Source organism: Gopherus flavomarginatus, chromosome 4 (assembly GCF_025201925.1).
Source record: "Gopherus flavomarginatus isolate rGopFla2 chromosome 4, rGopFla2.mat.asm, whole genome shotgun sequence".
NCBI lineage: Eukaryota > Metazoa > Chordata > Testudines > Testudinidae > Gopherus > Gopherus flavomarginatus.
Genome location: NC_066620.1, coordinates 186,507,269 through 186,524,427, shown reverse-complemented (window position 1 = coordinate 186,524,427; position 17,159 = coordinate 186,507,269). Strand labels below are relative to the sequence as shown.

Here is a 17,159-nt window from a genome sequence, read left to right as displayed (position 1 = left end):
ATAGGGCAGCACACAGAGCCACCTGGCCACACCTCCATGTAGGGGCCGGAGTGGGAACATGTCGCTGTTTCTGGGAGCTGCTTGAGGTAAGCGCCACCTGGAGCCTGCCACCCTCCCGTGCCCCAGCCCTGATCTCCCTCCTTCCAAACCCCTCAATCTCAGCCCAAAGCACCATCAACCCCTCATCCCTAGTCCCACCCCAGAGCCCACATCCACAGCTTGAGGCCTCCTGCACTCCAATCCCCAATTGAATGAGCTTTTATGCTCCACCATACAATTTCCAGACCCAGATATGGCCCTCAGGTCAAAAGGTTTGCTCACCCCTGGTCTAGTGGCTGGTAAAAATGAATAAAAGGCAGACAGTCAGCAGGCAAGAGTCAGTTGGTCGGTCTGTTGAGAATACTAGGAGCAGAAGGAACAGTAGCAGCAGCCAGGACGCTGGGACAGAGCAGAAAAGGGTCCTGACAGAGCAGAGGGAGAGAAGACTACAGAGAGTAAGCATGTTATTTATAGTGTAAGATATAGAATAGGAATAGGATTAGTGAGTCTATGTCCATTATAATAAAGATCTGTGTCTATGTTATGAATGTTACATTGTTCTGTATGTATCAGGTTTAAGATTGCAGTCCGTAACTGCAGGCAACTAAATCACTGCATGCAGAATGCAGCTGCTTAGTGTTGCTCTCACTATGTTTATGGTTTGGGTACTTTTAACCTGTACTTAAGGGATTTAAGTTTGTTTTGATTGTTGTTTAGATCAATCTTCCCTGATTATTTAGTGTAACTAATTGTAAGAAAATACTTTGTTTTGAAAGCATATTGCCTGGGTGTCTGTCCAAGGGTAAACAGATCTAGTCTGGGGAATTCCCTGAAGAGCATAGGAAGATCCTTGGTAAACGCTGGCAATTCTACTAGGGCAGGCCCTTCCCTTTCACTTTGCAGGAACAGATTAATAGGTTAACATGTGGGGAACCCAGGAAGCAAGCAATAGGAGAGCTATTCTGGGATCCCAGAGTCTGTTCTTGGGATAACAGGTGAACATAGTGGGGCTCTGTTCTGAGTCTCGTATTTTTCAACATTTCCATTAATGACTTTGATAAAGGAGTGGCGAGTGCTCAGAAAATTTGCAGATGACACACAAGCTAGGAGAGGTTGTAAGCACTTTGGAGGACAGGATTAGAATTCAAAATGACCTGGAGAAGTGGTCTAACAAACATCAAAAAGATGAAATTCAATAAAAAACCCGTGAAAGTACTTCATTAGGAAGGACAAAATCAAATGCACACCTAGAAATCAGGGAATAAGTGGGTAGGTAATAGTATCGCTGAAGAGGATTTGGAGGTTATAAGGAATCACTAATTGAATGAGCAAATAATGTGATGCATTGTCATAGGGTTCACTCGCTGCTGGTGGTGCCTCCTCCTGGCCATCCTGGGGATTAGCTCCAGCCAGGCATTGCGCCCTCCTCTGGCCGTCTCTCTCCTATTCCTCTCTTACTCCAAGACCTTTAGCCTCTTCTTTGTGCCTTGGCCTTCTGGCCAGGTCACTACATGGTTCCCCTTTCCAGGGAGGAGTGTAAAAAAGTCTTTCCTGGAGAAAATCATCCCAGGCACTCTCTTCAGTGGCTGGTAGGGGAACCTGGGCCTGTACTCAAGGCTCCAACTTAGGAGCCCTGCAGTTAGCAGCCAGGGCCTGCACTGCTATTTCTTGCTGCAATTCCCCTGAGCCTTCTCCTAACTTCCCTTGTCTGGGTTTACCACTCTCCAAACTACCTCCTCCTACAGAGCAACTGTGGGCTATCCTCTCCTCCCAAGGAGTGATTGCAGCCCTCATCTGTGCTCAACTCCTGGGCTTTATACAGGCCCTTTCTGTTCCTGCCCAGCTGGGCCTCATTTAATAAACCCCTGCACCCTAGCTTTTCCTCCAGGTTGCAGCCTGGGGAGTTAATTGGCCCACCTCACCAATTTAACTACTTCCAATCCTGTATGGGGTGAACACCCTATTACAGGCATATTAACAGGAATGTAATATGTAAGGCTACGATTTAATCATGGGTATTTATAATAAAAATTTAGTAAAAGTCATGGACAGGCCATGGGGCCGTGATTTGTTTTGTTTCTTGCCCATGACCTGTCCATGACAGATTCAATTGGGTATTTATGGTATGAGGGCAAATGGGTGCTGCCAGGGGAACCAGTGGCTGGGGAGAAGCTCTGGGGGATCTGCTGCTGGGGAGTATGTGTTAAGCCCTGGGGTGCCAGCAGCTGCTCTGGCCACTCTGGGACCACTGCCAGGAGACTGAGCTGCAGCAGCTCCCGCCACTCCTGGGGACAGCTGTTCATACAGGTCCCCGGGGCCAGCTGCATTGGCCACTGCCTGGGCAATCCTTGGGGCCAGCTGCCCATAGCCACCAGAGCCAGGGCTACTCCAGCAGTGGCTGGTGCAAGTGACTGCAGAGCTGCTCCAGTAGCTGATGTGGCTGTCCCCAGGGCTGCCTGAGCAGCTAGCCCCGGGGTCAGCCACATGGGCTGCAATAGAAGTCACAGAGCCCATGTCATATATAAGAAAAAGGAGATAATTGTCATGCTGGTCTCAGCTAAAGTACTTTGTCCAGTTCTGGGTGCCACATGTTAGGAAAGATCTGAACAATTTGGAGAGGGTCTAGGTCAGTGGTTTTCAACCATTTTTCATTTGCAGACCTCAAAAATAATTTCAAATGGAGATGCAGACCCCTTTGGAAATTGAACCTGTAGTCTGCAGACCCCTACCACAGAAGTCTTAGATTGAAAACCTGACTGAACAGATAGATGTTGCACATGCTCAGCCCTGCATTTGACTCAGTGAGAGACAGGACGCTAAACTGTGGGTTTCTATGGTAACAACAACTGTCAGGTTTTGACCAATAGGTGGAGGTATTCACATACTTTAGTTCATCAGAAAAATTGAATACCTTTTTTGGGATCTGAAACTTTATTTTCAGTCACCTCTCATTGACCGCTTAGACAGCCTACAGACCCCCAGGGGTCCATATACCAGTGGTTTTCAACCTGTGGCCTAGAGAGCTTCAAAAAAGTCAAGTTTTCTAAACAGGCTATGTGGAAAGATTAAAAAAATTGAGCATGTTTATCCTGAGAAACTAAGAGCGAGGAGGGGCTTGTTAAGTCTTCATATATGCTCAGGGCTGTTATAAAGAGGATAGCGATCAATTAGCCTTTAGGTCCACTGAAGCTTAATCTGCAGCATGGGTAGTTAAGCACTGGACTAGGCTTCCAAGGGAGGTTGTGGAATCCACCTCATAGGAAGTTTTTAAGAACACGTTGGACAGACACCAGCAGGGATGGTCTAGGTTTACTTGGTCCTGCTCAGCTCAGAGATCTGGACCTGATGACTTCTGATGGTCCCTTCCAGCTCTAAATATCTGATTATAAGTGCAAGTACAAACAAACCTCAAATCAGCAAACAATTCTGGAGCAGCTATCATTTTACATTTTTGAAACAAACATTGCTTAAGTTGCACAAAATCAAATAACGGAAATTGTCAGTTGATTTTAAAAGTAGTTTTATTTTTCCAGTCATTTGACTGGTTAATGAGAGTCAATTTATTAATCATGCTCTAATTATAAATCACTGCATCCAGGACATCGAAAATAAGAGTTGATTTCGGTTATACAATATATACAGTTGCTCTGCAACCAACAAAATCAAACAACTGAATTGAATATTATACATCTCAAATACCATTCTAAGCTGCATTTTAAATGTCAACTGCTCCTTTTAAAAACAATTAACAGCAACCTACTAATCTGCCTAGTAACAGATTTTTGAATCATGATCTCTTGAAGTCAGCTTTGATGAAAAAGGGCATGAAACATGCCAAAATCTTGGAGCTAAAAGTAAATAACTTTTTAATTATAAATATATATCTACAGTCTGTTCAGAATCTCTTCTGCAATTTTCTTCTCCCAGAGGAGCAAACATTGAGAGAGCATACTGTTGAAACCTGGGGCAAATTTTAGTCAATTTCTTCGCTGGACGGTAAGATCTTTGTTACCAACAGCACAGTGCCATTAAATTATATTCTGAAATATTACTTGTTTCCCATCAAATGTACCAATTAACACGATTAAGTTTTGAAAGTCTGCACACTTTCTAGTGTAGCTGAAGTTAAATTTGCATCAGTGTTTATATAGGATGTAACTGATGCCAGATAATCAAGACTGACTGCAGGCTGTTATAGATGCTACAAGATTTTGTGTTTAAAAATACTGTACATAGAAGTGAACTGTGCAAAATAATATGCCCATTTCCTTTCTAGACTCTACCCAAGGAACGGAAACATACAAAATAGTGTCTCAAGAAAACAAACTGAACCTATCAGTAAGTGAATAAAACTGTAGTGCTAAACTATTACTAATATCACATATTTTACTGGGAACTTTGAAAATGCAGACTAATTAGCTTCAAAACTTGCAACAAAGTATCCTGAAACATTCCAGTTTGTTCCATTTATAATGCAGCAACAGCTTCTCGAAGAAATGACAGGTTGTCTATCAATTGTACCATTTTAAGAAAGGTGATGTAAAGGTGAGATCACCAGCTTTACTGTTCCAGCATTAATACCACATAATTTTTCTCAATATAAACATTGCACTGGCCTTTTTCATTCCTGTTACAACACTGAGGCCAACAGACACCATTTGTCAGGAATTCAAAGTTCTCTTGATAAATCTAGAAATACACTAGTCACAAAACATGTGATCAAAGCCAATGTGACCTAGACAAGGATTTCTAATCCTATGCTTTTAGTTTTTTCCTGTAGCATAAACAAAAGAACCAGTACGATATCACAATATACAAACATCAAGATGACATTGGATCTCTATTGATGTTTTGTTGTATTCCATCAATCAACTGGGAATTATGAATGGCCTAGTCTTTTGTTCACAAAATAGTAAACAAGTTTAACAGTGTAGCTACCATAGATGTGGGTATATTATATAAATACAGAGTGAGTTAGCAAACTAGTATTTAATTACTTGCAAGGTAGTGGCACACTTTAAAAAAAATTGTATGGAATAGGACATAACTGACGCGTACTTGTGAGTTTTCAGATATTTATCCTTATCCAGTAATTTAAATGTTCCACTAAAGATATTCTGTGTGTATGAAGAGGTCACTGTGATCAAGAAAATTCACGAATACAAAAAGTCTAAACAACATAAGGAAACAGTTTTAAGAAATGCTCTGCAATCTATCATCCTTACAAAGTTTTAAGTAAATTTCAGGAAGTGCAGTTTTCATATCCTTGAGTTAATTTAGTAACTCAGTAATATTGCTAGGAGGTTTAATTAATTAGCAGTAGTCACATTAAATATGACTGAAAATGGATGTAACATACAGAAATGACATTTCAAAAAGGGTTATGTATACCTGCAGCATAAAAGAAACAGTGTCAAACTCAGAAAATTAGCTAACAGAGTTCAAACAGCTTTAAGCAAATATCTACATTAAATCTGAAAGAAAGAAGTCTCCTTTAGTGGTGAACTGAAAAGCTTTTTAGCTTTACCTGTCAAGGCACCCAAGTTCAGAGGTCAAGATTTCTTCTGCTGCAAGTGCTGATGTCCTTGGTTAGCACATAGAGTGCTCAATACTTGCAATTCAGAAGTACACAGCTTGTGGGGTTGGGGTCTAAAACTTAAAACAAGAGAGGGAGCTAGCAGAATTCGCTGCCTTTTTCTAAGTGTTACGGATTTCCTTGACTCTGGGGACACAGAATCCTGACCTATGCCAGGTTGAAAGAAGAGAACTCAATCTTGAACTAATTTATTGTAAGTTATTTGTAATATTTTAATGGGCACATTCACATAGTTTGACACCTGAACTGGTTTTTTTAATGCTTTTCATTTCACCTTGAAAAAGATAATATAATTGGAATGATATTTTTTAAACTAATTGTTGATGAAGAGTTACACAGAAAAAAATCTGTTTAAATTCCAAAGTGAGAACTGTGGTAATAATAGGGCAGCTAAAGCACATAGGACTCAGGAAGTGTTCTGGCTGGAACAAAGCAAAACAGATTTCTACAACAGCTGGAAGTTAGACATTTCTCCACTTGTCAGTAGCAATTTAGTCGACAATAAAGTGCACAAATGATACTGGGAAAGCTCCTTTACGATTCGGTTCCCCATCGATGTGGCCAATCTAGAAAAGACATGCAATATGTTTTCTCAAGTTAATAAAAATAACTTAAGTCTCAAAAGAGCATTACAGTATTCACATCAAAGTTACTCACTAACAATAGTCATGTTCCTCTCTTCCCCCGGTTAAGCACTAACACTAGCAGGAAGAACCTATTTTCTGGTGGTAGGTGAATGCTGATGACTGCTGTGTTCTGGAGGACCCTATGTCTATAGGTCAGGACAAGCCACTATATCCCTCAGTTCTGGAGCCTTGCGTTTTATTATAAATAAAGGAAAGAAAAGAAATAGTACAAAAGGGTTTGCTGCCCTGAGACACAGGAAAATTTTAATGGTAATATTTCAGGTAAGTGTGTAAAGTTCCCAAATCTGGATGGTGTCACCACTGTACTAGGCAGTATACAAACATACAATTAGAGATGGGTGAATAATGGATTTTTTTTTTAATTGCTGGCAATTCTGAAAAATCAAAAAGAATTTTAGGTTGAACTGAAAATGAAATTTTTCAGCAAATCAAAAAGTTAGAAAACTTTCTAGCTGAGTCCAAACAAAATATTTAGTTTCAACCTATTTATTTCATTTTGATTTCAGGCATTTTTACAAGAGCAAAGGACTAGATTCACAAGACACTGAGTGGAGGAGGACAACACACTCTCCATCAGAGGTCGGCAACCTTTGGCATCCGGCCCATCAGGGTAACGCCGCTGGCAGGCCAAGCCTGTTTGTTTATCTGGAGCGTCCGCAGACATGGAGCCCCGCAGCTCCCACTGGCCATGGTTGGCCATTCCTGGCCAATGGGAGCTGCGGGAAGCAGCGTGGGCCGAGGGACGTGCTAGTCAGTGCTTCCCGCAGCTCCTATTGGCTGGGAACAGCAAACCACGGCTAGTGGGAGTGGCAGGGCTCCATGCCTGCGGATGCTCCAGATAAACAAACTGGCCTGGCCTGCCAGCGGCTTTACCTTGACGGGCCGGATGCCAAAGGTTACTGCCCTCTGCTCTCCATTATAACCCTGAGCCTAGCGGTTAGGGTACCCACCCAGAATGTGGGAGACCCAGATTCAATTACCCCTCTGCATGATGTGGGGCAGTTATTTGAACAGGGGTCTCCCAAATTACTGGAGACCCTAGCCACAGGGCTAGTCTACAGGATATTCTGGCATGAGTGTTTTTCAATCTGTCTGTTGAAACTATGAGGCTTTTTCAGCGTACAAAGCATTGCTATTAGTTTTGCTATGGTGATTTTGACATCTAACAATATAAAAAGAAGTAAGGTGAGTGATTTTACCAGTAACTGTCCTATTTAAACAGAAAACCTGATTTAGCTCAGCAGATTCTGGAAAAATACATGACTAAATATATTTCCTCTCAGCTAGAAAACTAAGCACTAGCTTTGAGAGGAAATTCAAAAATTGATGGAGTTACTTTAACTGCAGCTCTCAGTGGTGGAAGCGAACAGCTTAAGTTCTCCTAACCTTACTGATGTTAGTCACTCAGAGCAATAAAACAATCCGGAGTGAACTCCTGGGGTGTGTCTACATTGCAATTAAACACCCACAGCTAGCTTGTCTCAGCTGACTCGGGCTCAGGCTCACATTAAAGGGCTGTTTAATTTCAGTACAGACTTTTGGGGAAAGGGTTGCAGATGGCTTCAGTCTGAATCCAAATGACTACACTGCAATTAAACAGTCCCTTAACCGGAGCCCTGCAAGCCTAAGTCACCTGACAAAGGCCAGCCATGGTTCTTTAATTGCAGTGTAGACATACCCTTGGGATCCAAAGCACAATGTGTAGCAGAGTGCCACTTGCTCTCTCCTTCACATCTTTCAGAAAATAATGAATTAGCAGATTTCCAAATAGCTCCAAAACTCCCTAGGATTACCCAGATCCTGAACAGCAGCTCCCCCTCATATCTCACATTCTCCAGCTGAAGCAGAGTCATCCAGAGTTTTTGGTCTGTGAGGAAGGCTAAAAACTAAGTTGCGGTGGCATTTGTCCTAGATTTAAAGGCACAGGATCCTCCAGGGTCAGGCCTATCATGCATTTACTTGCCACCAGAAAAGAGGTTGTTCCTCACTGGACACGAGGAGAAATAAGATGCACATATACATTTGTTTACACATGTTCTTTCATCTCACTAACTAATGGAAGAATTGTTTTTCATAATAATTGTTAACATACTTTTATGATTAATAGGACCTAACAAAGAATAGTGCGTAACAAACCTGGTTATAGGGGAGAATGATGCCACACTGGAGATGTTTGAAAAACCTCCACAGGCCTTGTAGGTGATGTAGTACACTTGTGTTTAGTGAAAGATAGAGAAGAACAAATAGGCTTTCAACAATTTACACTGACATACCACTTGTAGCCTGTGAAGAGGTCATGTGCCCAGCCAGAGGATAAGTGGACTAATAGTGGCACTTTATGTGAAGGAAATCAGTTCAAGACTGTATGGAAACAGCATCCCCAGGATAAAAAGGGGATAGTGGAGAACAGTGAGATATTCAGAAAAGTCCATTAGATAATATAGGTAAAGAAAACCCATATTTGAATGCCGTGTAGGGGACAGAGGGAGTCCTCCAGGTTACATTCATTTTAAAAAGGACAGGTGGGTAGGTTATGTAATCTTTCATATGCATATGTATAAAGTACAGATTTTATAAACATGAAAGACGTTACATCAACTGATGGTACTTTCCAGAGACAACCTTTCATGGCACCTTATAAAATACTCCATAACACTGTCCTCTTAGGTCGAAGTGACAGGGAGGATCAAGAAATCCTTGTAGGATCAAATTGGCCATGCACCATGTTGGCTAAAGCATAGGCAATGCATGTCTGAAAAATGCAAATAGATCTCTATGAAAGAAGACACCCTCTTCCATTCTTTAAAAATGCAGATAACTTTTTAGGAGCTATTGTCTGAACCCTAGACCTTTTGCTCTCAATCAAATCAGTAGATCTGGAGGCAGAGGGAGGGGATGACAGAAGAAGCAGTGTGTGTGTGCGGGAGGAGAAGAGCAGTGTAATTCATCCAAGCGAGGAGTCTGTAAAACCAGCTCTCAAAAGATGGGCAACAAGCAGCTGGCCAGTCAAAAGATGGAGAACTATAGGCCAACTTCTCTAGGGGATTAGTCAGTCAATCTGGGTAGAGCTGCGGGTATTTCAGTTCCTACCAACTCTATGGTATACTTGCATTTTGTATCACCAATGTACTCTGAAAGTGTGAGCATACTTTGAATGAAATACAAGTGAAATGAAAGCGCAAGTGAAAATACTCACCCACCACTCCTGATCTTCCTCCCCATCTACTACAATGATATCTCCCTCTGAAAAGGTTAGTTCATCTGGATTATCTGCTACACAGTTGTAAATGGCTTTTACTCTCTTGGGTTTAGTTTTTGACTGCAATACAAAAATATGTATGTACAAGTAATGAAACATGACAAAAGATAAGCAATGCAGTTGTAGCCATGTTGGTCCCAGCCCAGATATTAGAGAGACAAAGTGTGTGAGGTAGTACATTTTATTGGACTAACTTCTGTGGGTGACATATACAGCTTTCAAGCCACACAGAGCTCTTCTTTAGGTCTAGGATCAGGTCTCCCAAACCTGAAGAAGAGCTCTGTGTGGCTCAAAAGCTTGTCTCTCTCACCAACAGAAGCTGGTTCAATAGAAGGTATTACCTCACCAACCGTGTCTCTCTAAAAGATAAGCAACACAGACTGAGAACTGAATTTTTCTCTCTGAGTGAGTTAAGTTACCTTTAATTGTTACCCTTTGCAAGCAGCAGCTCAGATAGCCCTTTGAATTATATATACGCTTTCCTAGGCCCGGGTTAATGCTCCACAATGCAGTTCAGAGCCATTATGCAATCTCACCAGCAGGTGGCAAAGTCCTACACGTTAGTGATACTTAGCAGTAGAGCTTAATTAATTATTTTTATCTTCAAAGTATTGTATAAACATGAAAACTAACCCTCCAAACCCCCAAGGGGCAAGGACTTTTGTATTCTGCAGATGAGGTGTTACCAGGGTCCTAGTGGGGAGCCAGCTGTGGTCACTCAATTAGGGTGAACTGCAAAGAATGGGGCAGCCAAACCCCAAAAAGCTGGTGGATATTCCAATATTTAGATTTACCAAGCCAGCATAAAACAGCTTCTTTATTACCTTACTGATTACTCAGAAGTTCAAACACAGTTCCCTTAAAGTGTCTCAGCACACATGGCTGTTCACGGAAAACTGCTTGGAGATTGGGGTAGCTCCCTTCATAAGCAAGTTATAGACACAGGAACATCTCCTTCACTGTCACAATTCTCCACCCTGGAAACAGGTAAGGTGTAGGGATACTCATTTTCCATTAACCTTGCCTTCCCAAACTGCTGATTAGACAAAGCCATCAGCTCAGAAGGCAACCTATGTTCATCTAAACTTCCTTTGCCTTTCCCTCCTTTAACAGATAAACTGCTGTTTTCCACAAATAGTGTCTTATTACACTGAGCTACTTTAAGCACATCACTTTTACCTGCGTCAGGCTTACTTTCCCAATCTTTACTAACCAACAATTTATCACTCACCAAGAATTTAACCATTCTTTCCTCAGTTAGGGTATTAAGCTGATCACCAACTTTAATTTGCTCTAGAGAAACATCTTCCTGAGCCTTATGTAATGCCAGATTCACCTCTGAGATACCAGACACTCTGAATTTTTTTCCACGTATGCACTTCTTTGCACAAACAGCCATTTTCCTCAAACATTTGGAGCAATCCTCTATAGGCAAATCCTTGCCCCTAGTGGAGACAGTTTCAGGATTATTTCTTCCCTGTGACTGGTTATGTCAACCTGACTGAACAAAGCTTTAATATCATCCCCAATCAAAAGATCCTTAGGCAATAACTTTCTTACACCAGCTATAACTTCATCTTTAACACCACTCCATTCAAGATGGATTCTGATTAAAGGTACACTTACAATAAACTCAAGGATTACAATATTCACACTTATTTGGTTAATAATTTTCCTCCTTGACAAGATCTGCTTTAACAAGAGTGACGTTAGAAGCTGTAATTTACCCTAAACAGCTTTTACCATTGACTTTTACATTCTCTGCACAAGTTATGGGGTTACCTTCACCTGAACTCACAGTAAAAGCATTACATAAAAGGTGACAGTGTTGGGGTAAATTTGGTTACACACAGAGAACTGCTTAGAGTCAAACAACATATCAACATTGTTACAAACTGGATAGATTCTATCCCCATTTTTGCTGTTGAGAGGAGCTGGCTTTTCAGGATGATACAGTTACTGTTGTTCCTTTATTCTTCTGAGTTGGAGCTTAAGTCTGTGCACTTTTGCCTTAGCTTCTAGTTCCTGAAATTGAACATATGCCAATTTTTGTTCATGTTCAAAACACAGGCATTCTCTTTCAGCAGCTTCTCCTTCCACATCAGCTAGTTTTTGCCTCTGTTCAAGTTCTAGCTGCTGGTTTCTCACTGCAAGAATTTTTGCATGGTCTGCTTCCTTATCACTGGCAATTAACAGATTTTTCAGTTCCTGCTCTGTGGCCTTTTGCTTAAAATACAACCCTCTCTGTAAGCACAATTCTTCCAGGCTTTTTCTGTTCAGGATCTTGATCATGGGTCACTCACTGCAACTGATTTTTAATCCTTAAACTCTCCAATATCAAAATTAAATTGTGACAAGCGTGTGGTTCTGATCCAAAAACCCAGTCATAGAATCATAGACTTTAAGATCAGAAGGGACCATTATGACCATGTAGTCTGACCTCCTGCACAATGCAGGCCACAGAATCTCACCCACCCACTCCTGTATCAAACCTGTGTCTGAGCCATTGAAGTCCTCAAATCATGGTTTAAAGACTTCAAAGTGCAGAGAACCTTCCAGCAAGTGACCTGTGCCCAAGGCTGCAGCAGAAGGCGAAAAACCCCCAGGGCCTCTGCCAATCTGCCCTGGAGGAAAATTCCTTCCCGACCTCAAATATGGCGATCAGCTAAACCCTGAGCATGAGGGCAAGACTCATCAGCCAGACACCCAGGAAAGAATTCTCCGTAGTAACTCAGATTCCACCCCATCTAACATCCCATCACAAGCCATTGTGCATATTTACCGCTAGTAGTCAAAGATGAATTAATTGCCAAAATTAGGCTATCCCATTATGCCATCCCCTCCATAAACTTATCAAGCTTAGTCCTGAAGCCAGATATGTCTTTTGCCCCCACTACTCCCCTTGGAAGGCTGTTCCGGAACTTCATTCCTCTGATGGTTAGAAACCTTCATCTAATTTCAAGTCTAAACTTCCTGATAGCTAGTTTATATCCATTTGTTCTAGTGTACACATTGGTACTGGGTTTAAATAATTCCTCTCCCTCCCTGGTATTTATTCCTTTGATATATTTATAGAGAGCAACCATATCTCCCCTCAGCCTTCTTTTGGTTACTAAACAAGCCAAGCTCTTTGAGTCTCCTCTCATATGACAGGTTTTCCATTCCTTGGATCATCCTAGTAGTCCTTCTCTGAACCAGTTCCAGTTTGAATTCATCCTTCTTAAACATGGGAGACCAGAACTGCACACAGTATTCCAGATGACGTCTCACCAGTGCCTTGTATAATGGTACTAACACCTCCTTATCTCTACTGGAAATACCTTGCCTGATGCATCCCAAGACCACATTAGCTTTTTCACAGCCATATCACATTGGCGGCTCAATAGCCATCCTGTGATCAACCAATACTCCAAGGTCCTTCTCCTCCTCTGTTACTTCCAACTGATGCCTCCCCAGCTTATAACAATAGTTCTTGTTATTAATCCCTAAATGCATGACCTTGCAATTTTTACTATTAAATTTCATCCTATTAAATAAAAAATAAAGATAAAGATATACCTATCTCATAGAACTGGAAGGTTCCCTGAAAGGTCATCAAGTCCAGCCCCCTGCCTTCACTAGCAGGATCAAGTACTGATTTTGCCCCAGATCCTTAAGTGGCCCCTCAAAGACTGAACTCACAACCCTGAATTTAGCAGGCCAATGCTCAAACCACTGAGCTATCCCTCCCCCCTTATTACTATTACTCCAGTTTACAAGGTCATCCAGATCTTCCTGTATGATATCCCAGTCCTTCTCTGTATTGGCAATACCTCAGCTTTGTGTCATCCGCAAACTTTATTAGCACATTCCAACTTTTTGTGCCAAGGTCAGTACTAAAAACATTAAACAAGCTTGGTCCCAAAATCGATCCCTGGGAAACTCCACTAGTAACCTCCCTCCAGCCTGACAATTCACCTTTCAGTACGACCCATTGTAGTCTCCCCTTTAACCAGTTTCTTAGCCACCTTTCAATTTTCATATTGATCCCCCTCTTTTCCAATTTAGCTAATAATTCCCCATGTGGAACTGTATCAAATGCCTTACTGAAATCGAGGTAAATTAGATCTACTGCATTTCCTTTGTCTAAAAAAATCTGTTACCTTCTCAAAGAAGGAGATCAGGTTGGTTTGGCACAATCTACCTTTTGTAAAACCATGTTGTATTTTGTCCCAGTTACCATTGACCTCAATGTCCTTGACTACTTTTTCCTTCAACATTTTTCCAAGACCTTGCATATTACAGATGTCAAACTGACAGGCCTGTACTTGCCCGGATCACTTTTTTTCCCTTTCTTAATGATAGGAACTATGTTAGCAATTCTCCAGTCATACGGTACAACCTTTGAGTTTACAGATTCATTAAAAATTCTTGCTAATGGCCTTGCAATTTCATGTGCCAGTTCCTTTAATATTCTTGGATGAAGATTATCTGGGCCCCCTGATTTCGTCCCAGTAAGTTGTTCGAGTTTGGCTTCTACCTCGGATGTGGTAATATCTACCTCCATATCCTCATTCCCATTTCTCATCCTATCATTATCCCTAAGCTCCTCATTAAAGACTGAGGCAAGGTATTTGTTTAGATATTGGGCCATGCCTAGAGTATCCTTAACCTCCACTCCATCCTCAGTGTTTAGCGGTCCCACTTCTTCTTTCTTTGTTTTCTTCTTGTTTATAAGGCTATAGAACCTTTTACTATTGGTTTTAATTCCCTTTGCAAGGTCCAACTCTACATGGCTTTTGGCCTTTCTAATTTTATCCCTACATGTTCTGACCTCAATAAGGTAGCTTTCCTTGCTGATCACTCCCATCTTCCATTCCTTGTAGGCTTTCTGCTTTTTCTTAATCACCTCTCTGAGATGCTTGCTCATCCAGGTTGGTCTACAATTCCTACCTATGAATTTTTTCCCCTTTCTGGGGATGCAGGCTTCTGATAGTTTCTGCAACTTTGACTTGAAGTAATTCCAGGTTTCCTCCACTCTATATCCCCAAGTTCTTCAATCCAATCCACTTCCCTAACTAAAATTTCCTTAATTCTTTAAAGTTAGCCCTTTTGAAATAAAAAACCCTAGTCACAGATCTATTTTGTTTATCCTTCCATTTAGTTTAAACTGAATTAGCTCATGATCGCTTGAACCAAGCTTGTCCCCTACAACCATTTCTTCTATGAGGCCCTCACTGCTCACCAAAACCAAATCTAAAATAGCATCCTCTCTTGTTGGTTCAGCAACTACGTGGTGAAGGAATCCATCAGCTATCACATCCAGGAAAATCTGAGCCCTATTATTACTACTAGCACTTGTCCTGAGTCTATATCTGAGAAGTTAAAGTCTCCCATGATCACACAATTCCCATTAGTGTTTACTTCATTAAAAACATTAAACAGGTCTTTATCCATATCCAAATCAGATCCCGACGGTCTATAGCACACTCCAAGCACTAGCTCATGGGAGGCGCTAGTAGCTTTCTTCCCCAATGTGATTTTTTGCCCAGACAGACTGTCTTATCTTAATTCTTGCTGCTTGGCTTCACTCACATTCTTTACCTGATTAGGCCCAGACGTTCTACTGCCAGTATCACCGATTAGAACTGTATCTACAGTACCCTTCCTCTGAATGTCTATTCTCCTACCCACGACAGTATCCTTTCTTGCTTCGTTTTCTTCCCTCTCAATGTTAAAATCTGGTATGGAGATTACCTGGACTTCTCCAAACCATCTCCCCCCAATTCCTAGTTTAAAGCTCTCTTAATCAGTTGTGCCAGCCTCCATCCTAGAAGTCTATTGCCCTCCCTGCTCAGGTGAAGTCCATCCCGAGAGAACAGTTCTCTGTCCATGAATGCCTCCCAGTGGGCCACACATCCCAAAGCCCTCCTTATAGCACCACTGCCTGAGCCATCTGTTGATCACCATAATCATGTCACACCTTTGTTGCCCTTCTGTAGGAACAGGCAGAATCCCACTGAAGATCACCTGAGCCTCAATTTCCTTAAGTGTCTTCCCCAGCCTGGCATAGTCTCCCTTGATATGTTGCAGTGAGAATCTAGCTATATCGTTCGTTCCCACACGAAGGACAATCAGCGGATTCTTTCCTGCTCCCGTTAGGATCCTCTTTGGCCTCAGGTCCACATCCCTTATCTTAGCAGACAGCACACCCTTCTGTTCTCAGGATCAGCTCTGGTTACAGGCCTGTCTATTCTTCTCAGTAAGGAGTCCCTAATCACATAGACCTGCCTTTTCCTGCTGATGGTGCAATTCTCCAGTCTATCCCCTGTTTCTTCTGGCTGCAAGTCCTCTCGATTCCTAATCACCCTTGCAATCCTCTGCAACCCATCCCATATCCTCCTGGGGCTCATATTTGGTGTCATCTCCATTGACTCATCCCCTCTCCTTATAGGGCTAGCTGCTCTTCTCTTCTTCCTTGCCCTCTAACCTTCAGCTACCACCTGCTGAGCCCCTTCTTCATTTTCCAACTCCGCAAACCTGTTCCTGAGCTCTATTGCTACTTCACTAGCCCGTCTTTTCCTCTGCCTGGTTCGCTTAGTCACATGCTTCCACCGTCCACTTTCCTTACCCAGCAGTCTCCCCTCAAAATTCTTTGGTCCTTCTTCTATCTGCAAGTCTGAGCTTTTCCCTTCAGCCTCATCATGTCTTTGCTCCATCATCCACTCGAACCCCCTTTTAAACTTGACCAGAGTTTCCACCTGTATCTCCAATCCTCAGATCTTTTCTTCCATCAGTTCTATCAGGCAGCATTTCATGTAGACAAAACTCTTTTCAGGTACCCCTCCAGGATCATGTACATGCTGCAGCTTCCACATCCAGTCATCTTCATTGTGTCTTCCACTGCTTGGGTCACTACAACTGCTGCCTCTGTATCTCTCACAGGCTTCCCATCTAAATCCTGTAAATCTCAGAAATGCAAACTGAACTGTGGTAATGTGTATGCAAGTATGACTATACCACTGTGACCGGGGTCTTAGTGGGGAGCCAGCTGTGGTCACTGAACTGAACTGAATGCGGTAGCCAAACCCCAAAAAGCTGGTTGGTAGATTTACCAAGCCAGCATAAAACAGCTTCTTTATTAACTTACTGGTTACTCAGAAGTCCAAACAACACAGTTCTCTTAAAGTGATCCAGCCTCAAGCCTCCATTCAGGTACCCACATCAAATATGATTTCTGAAAATCTTATTTCATCATATAAAAGAAAAGGTTCTACCAGTCCCAAAGGATCAGACACATTACCTCCCAGGCTAATGAATGGTTCAGATCTTACCCAAGTACACGCTACAGCCAATTCTTATTAACTAAACTAAAAGTTATTAAAGAGAGAGAGAGAGTATGGTTAAAAGATCAATATACATACTAACACAAGTTCAATCCATTGAGGTTCAGATTCATAGCAGAGATGATGAGCTTTGTAGTTCCTTGCAAAGAGTTTCTTTAGAATTCAGTTCATAGGTCATAGTCCAATGTCCAGATAATATATTCAAGGCATACTAGCATAACTGAGACCCTAGTTTTGTGACTCAAACTTCCCCTGATGAAGCTTAAGCAGATCTGAGATGCCAGAATCAGGAC

The 17,159-nt window shown here is 41.9% G+C and overlaps 1 protein-coding gene across 2 annotated transcripts in view; it reads right to left on the bottom strand.

Moving 5' to 3' along the window:
* Nucleotides 1-3,542: 3,542 nt before the first annotated feature.
* Nucleotides 3,543-17,159, bottom strand: part of ASAP2 (ArfGAP with SH3 domain, ankyrin repeat and PH domain 2) — a 191,293-nt gene continuing 177,676 nt past the window's right edge. For both annotated transcript variants that reach the window (XM_050950703.1, XM_050950705.1), the window contains 2 exons: nucleotides 9,479-9,601; nucleotides 3,543-6,201 (listed from right to left, as the gene is read on the bottom strand). In XM_050950703.1, the coding sequence (XP_050806660.1) occupies nucleotides 6,127-6,201; nucleotides 9,479-9,601 (198 nt within the window). In that variant the 3' untranslated portion in view covers nucleotides 3,543-6,126. The remainder of the gene's footprint in view (nucleotides 6,202-9,478; nucleotides 9,602-17,159) is intronic.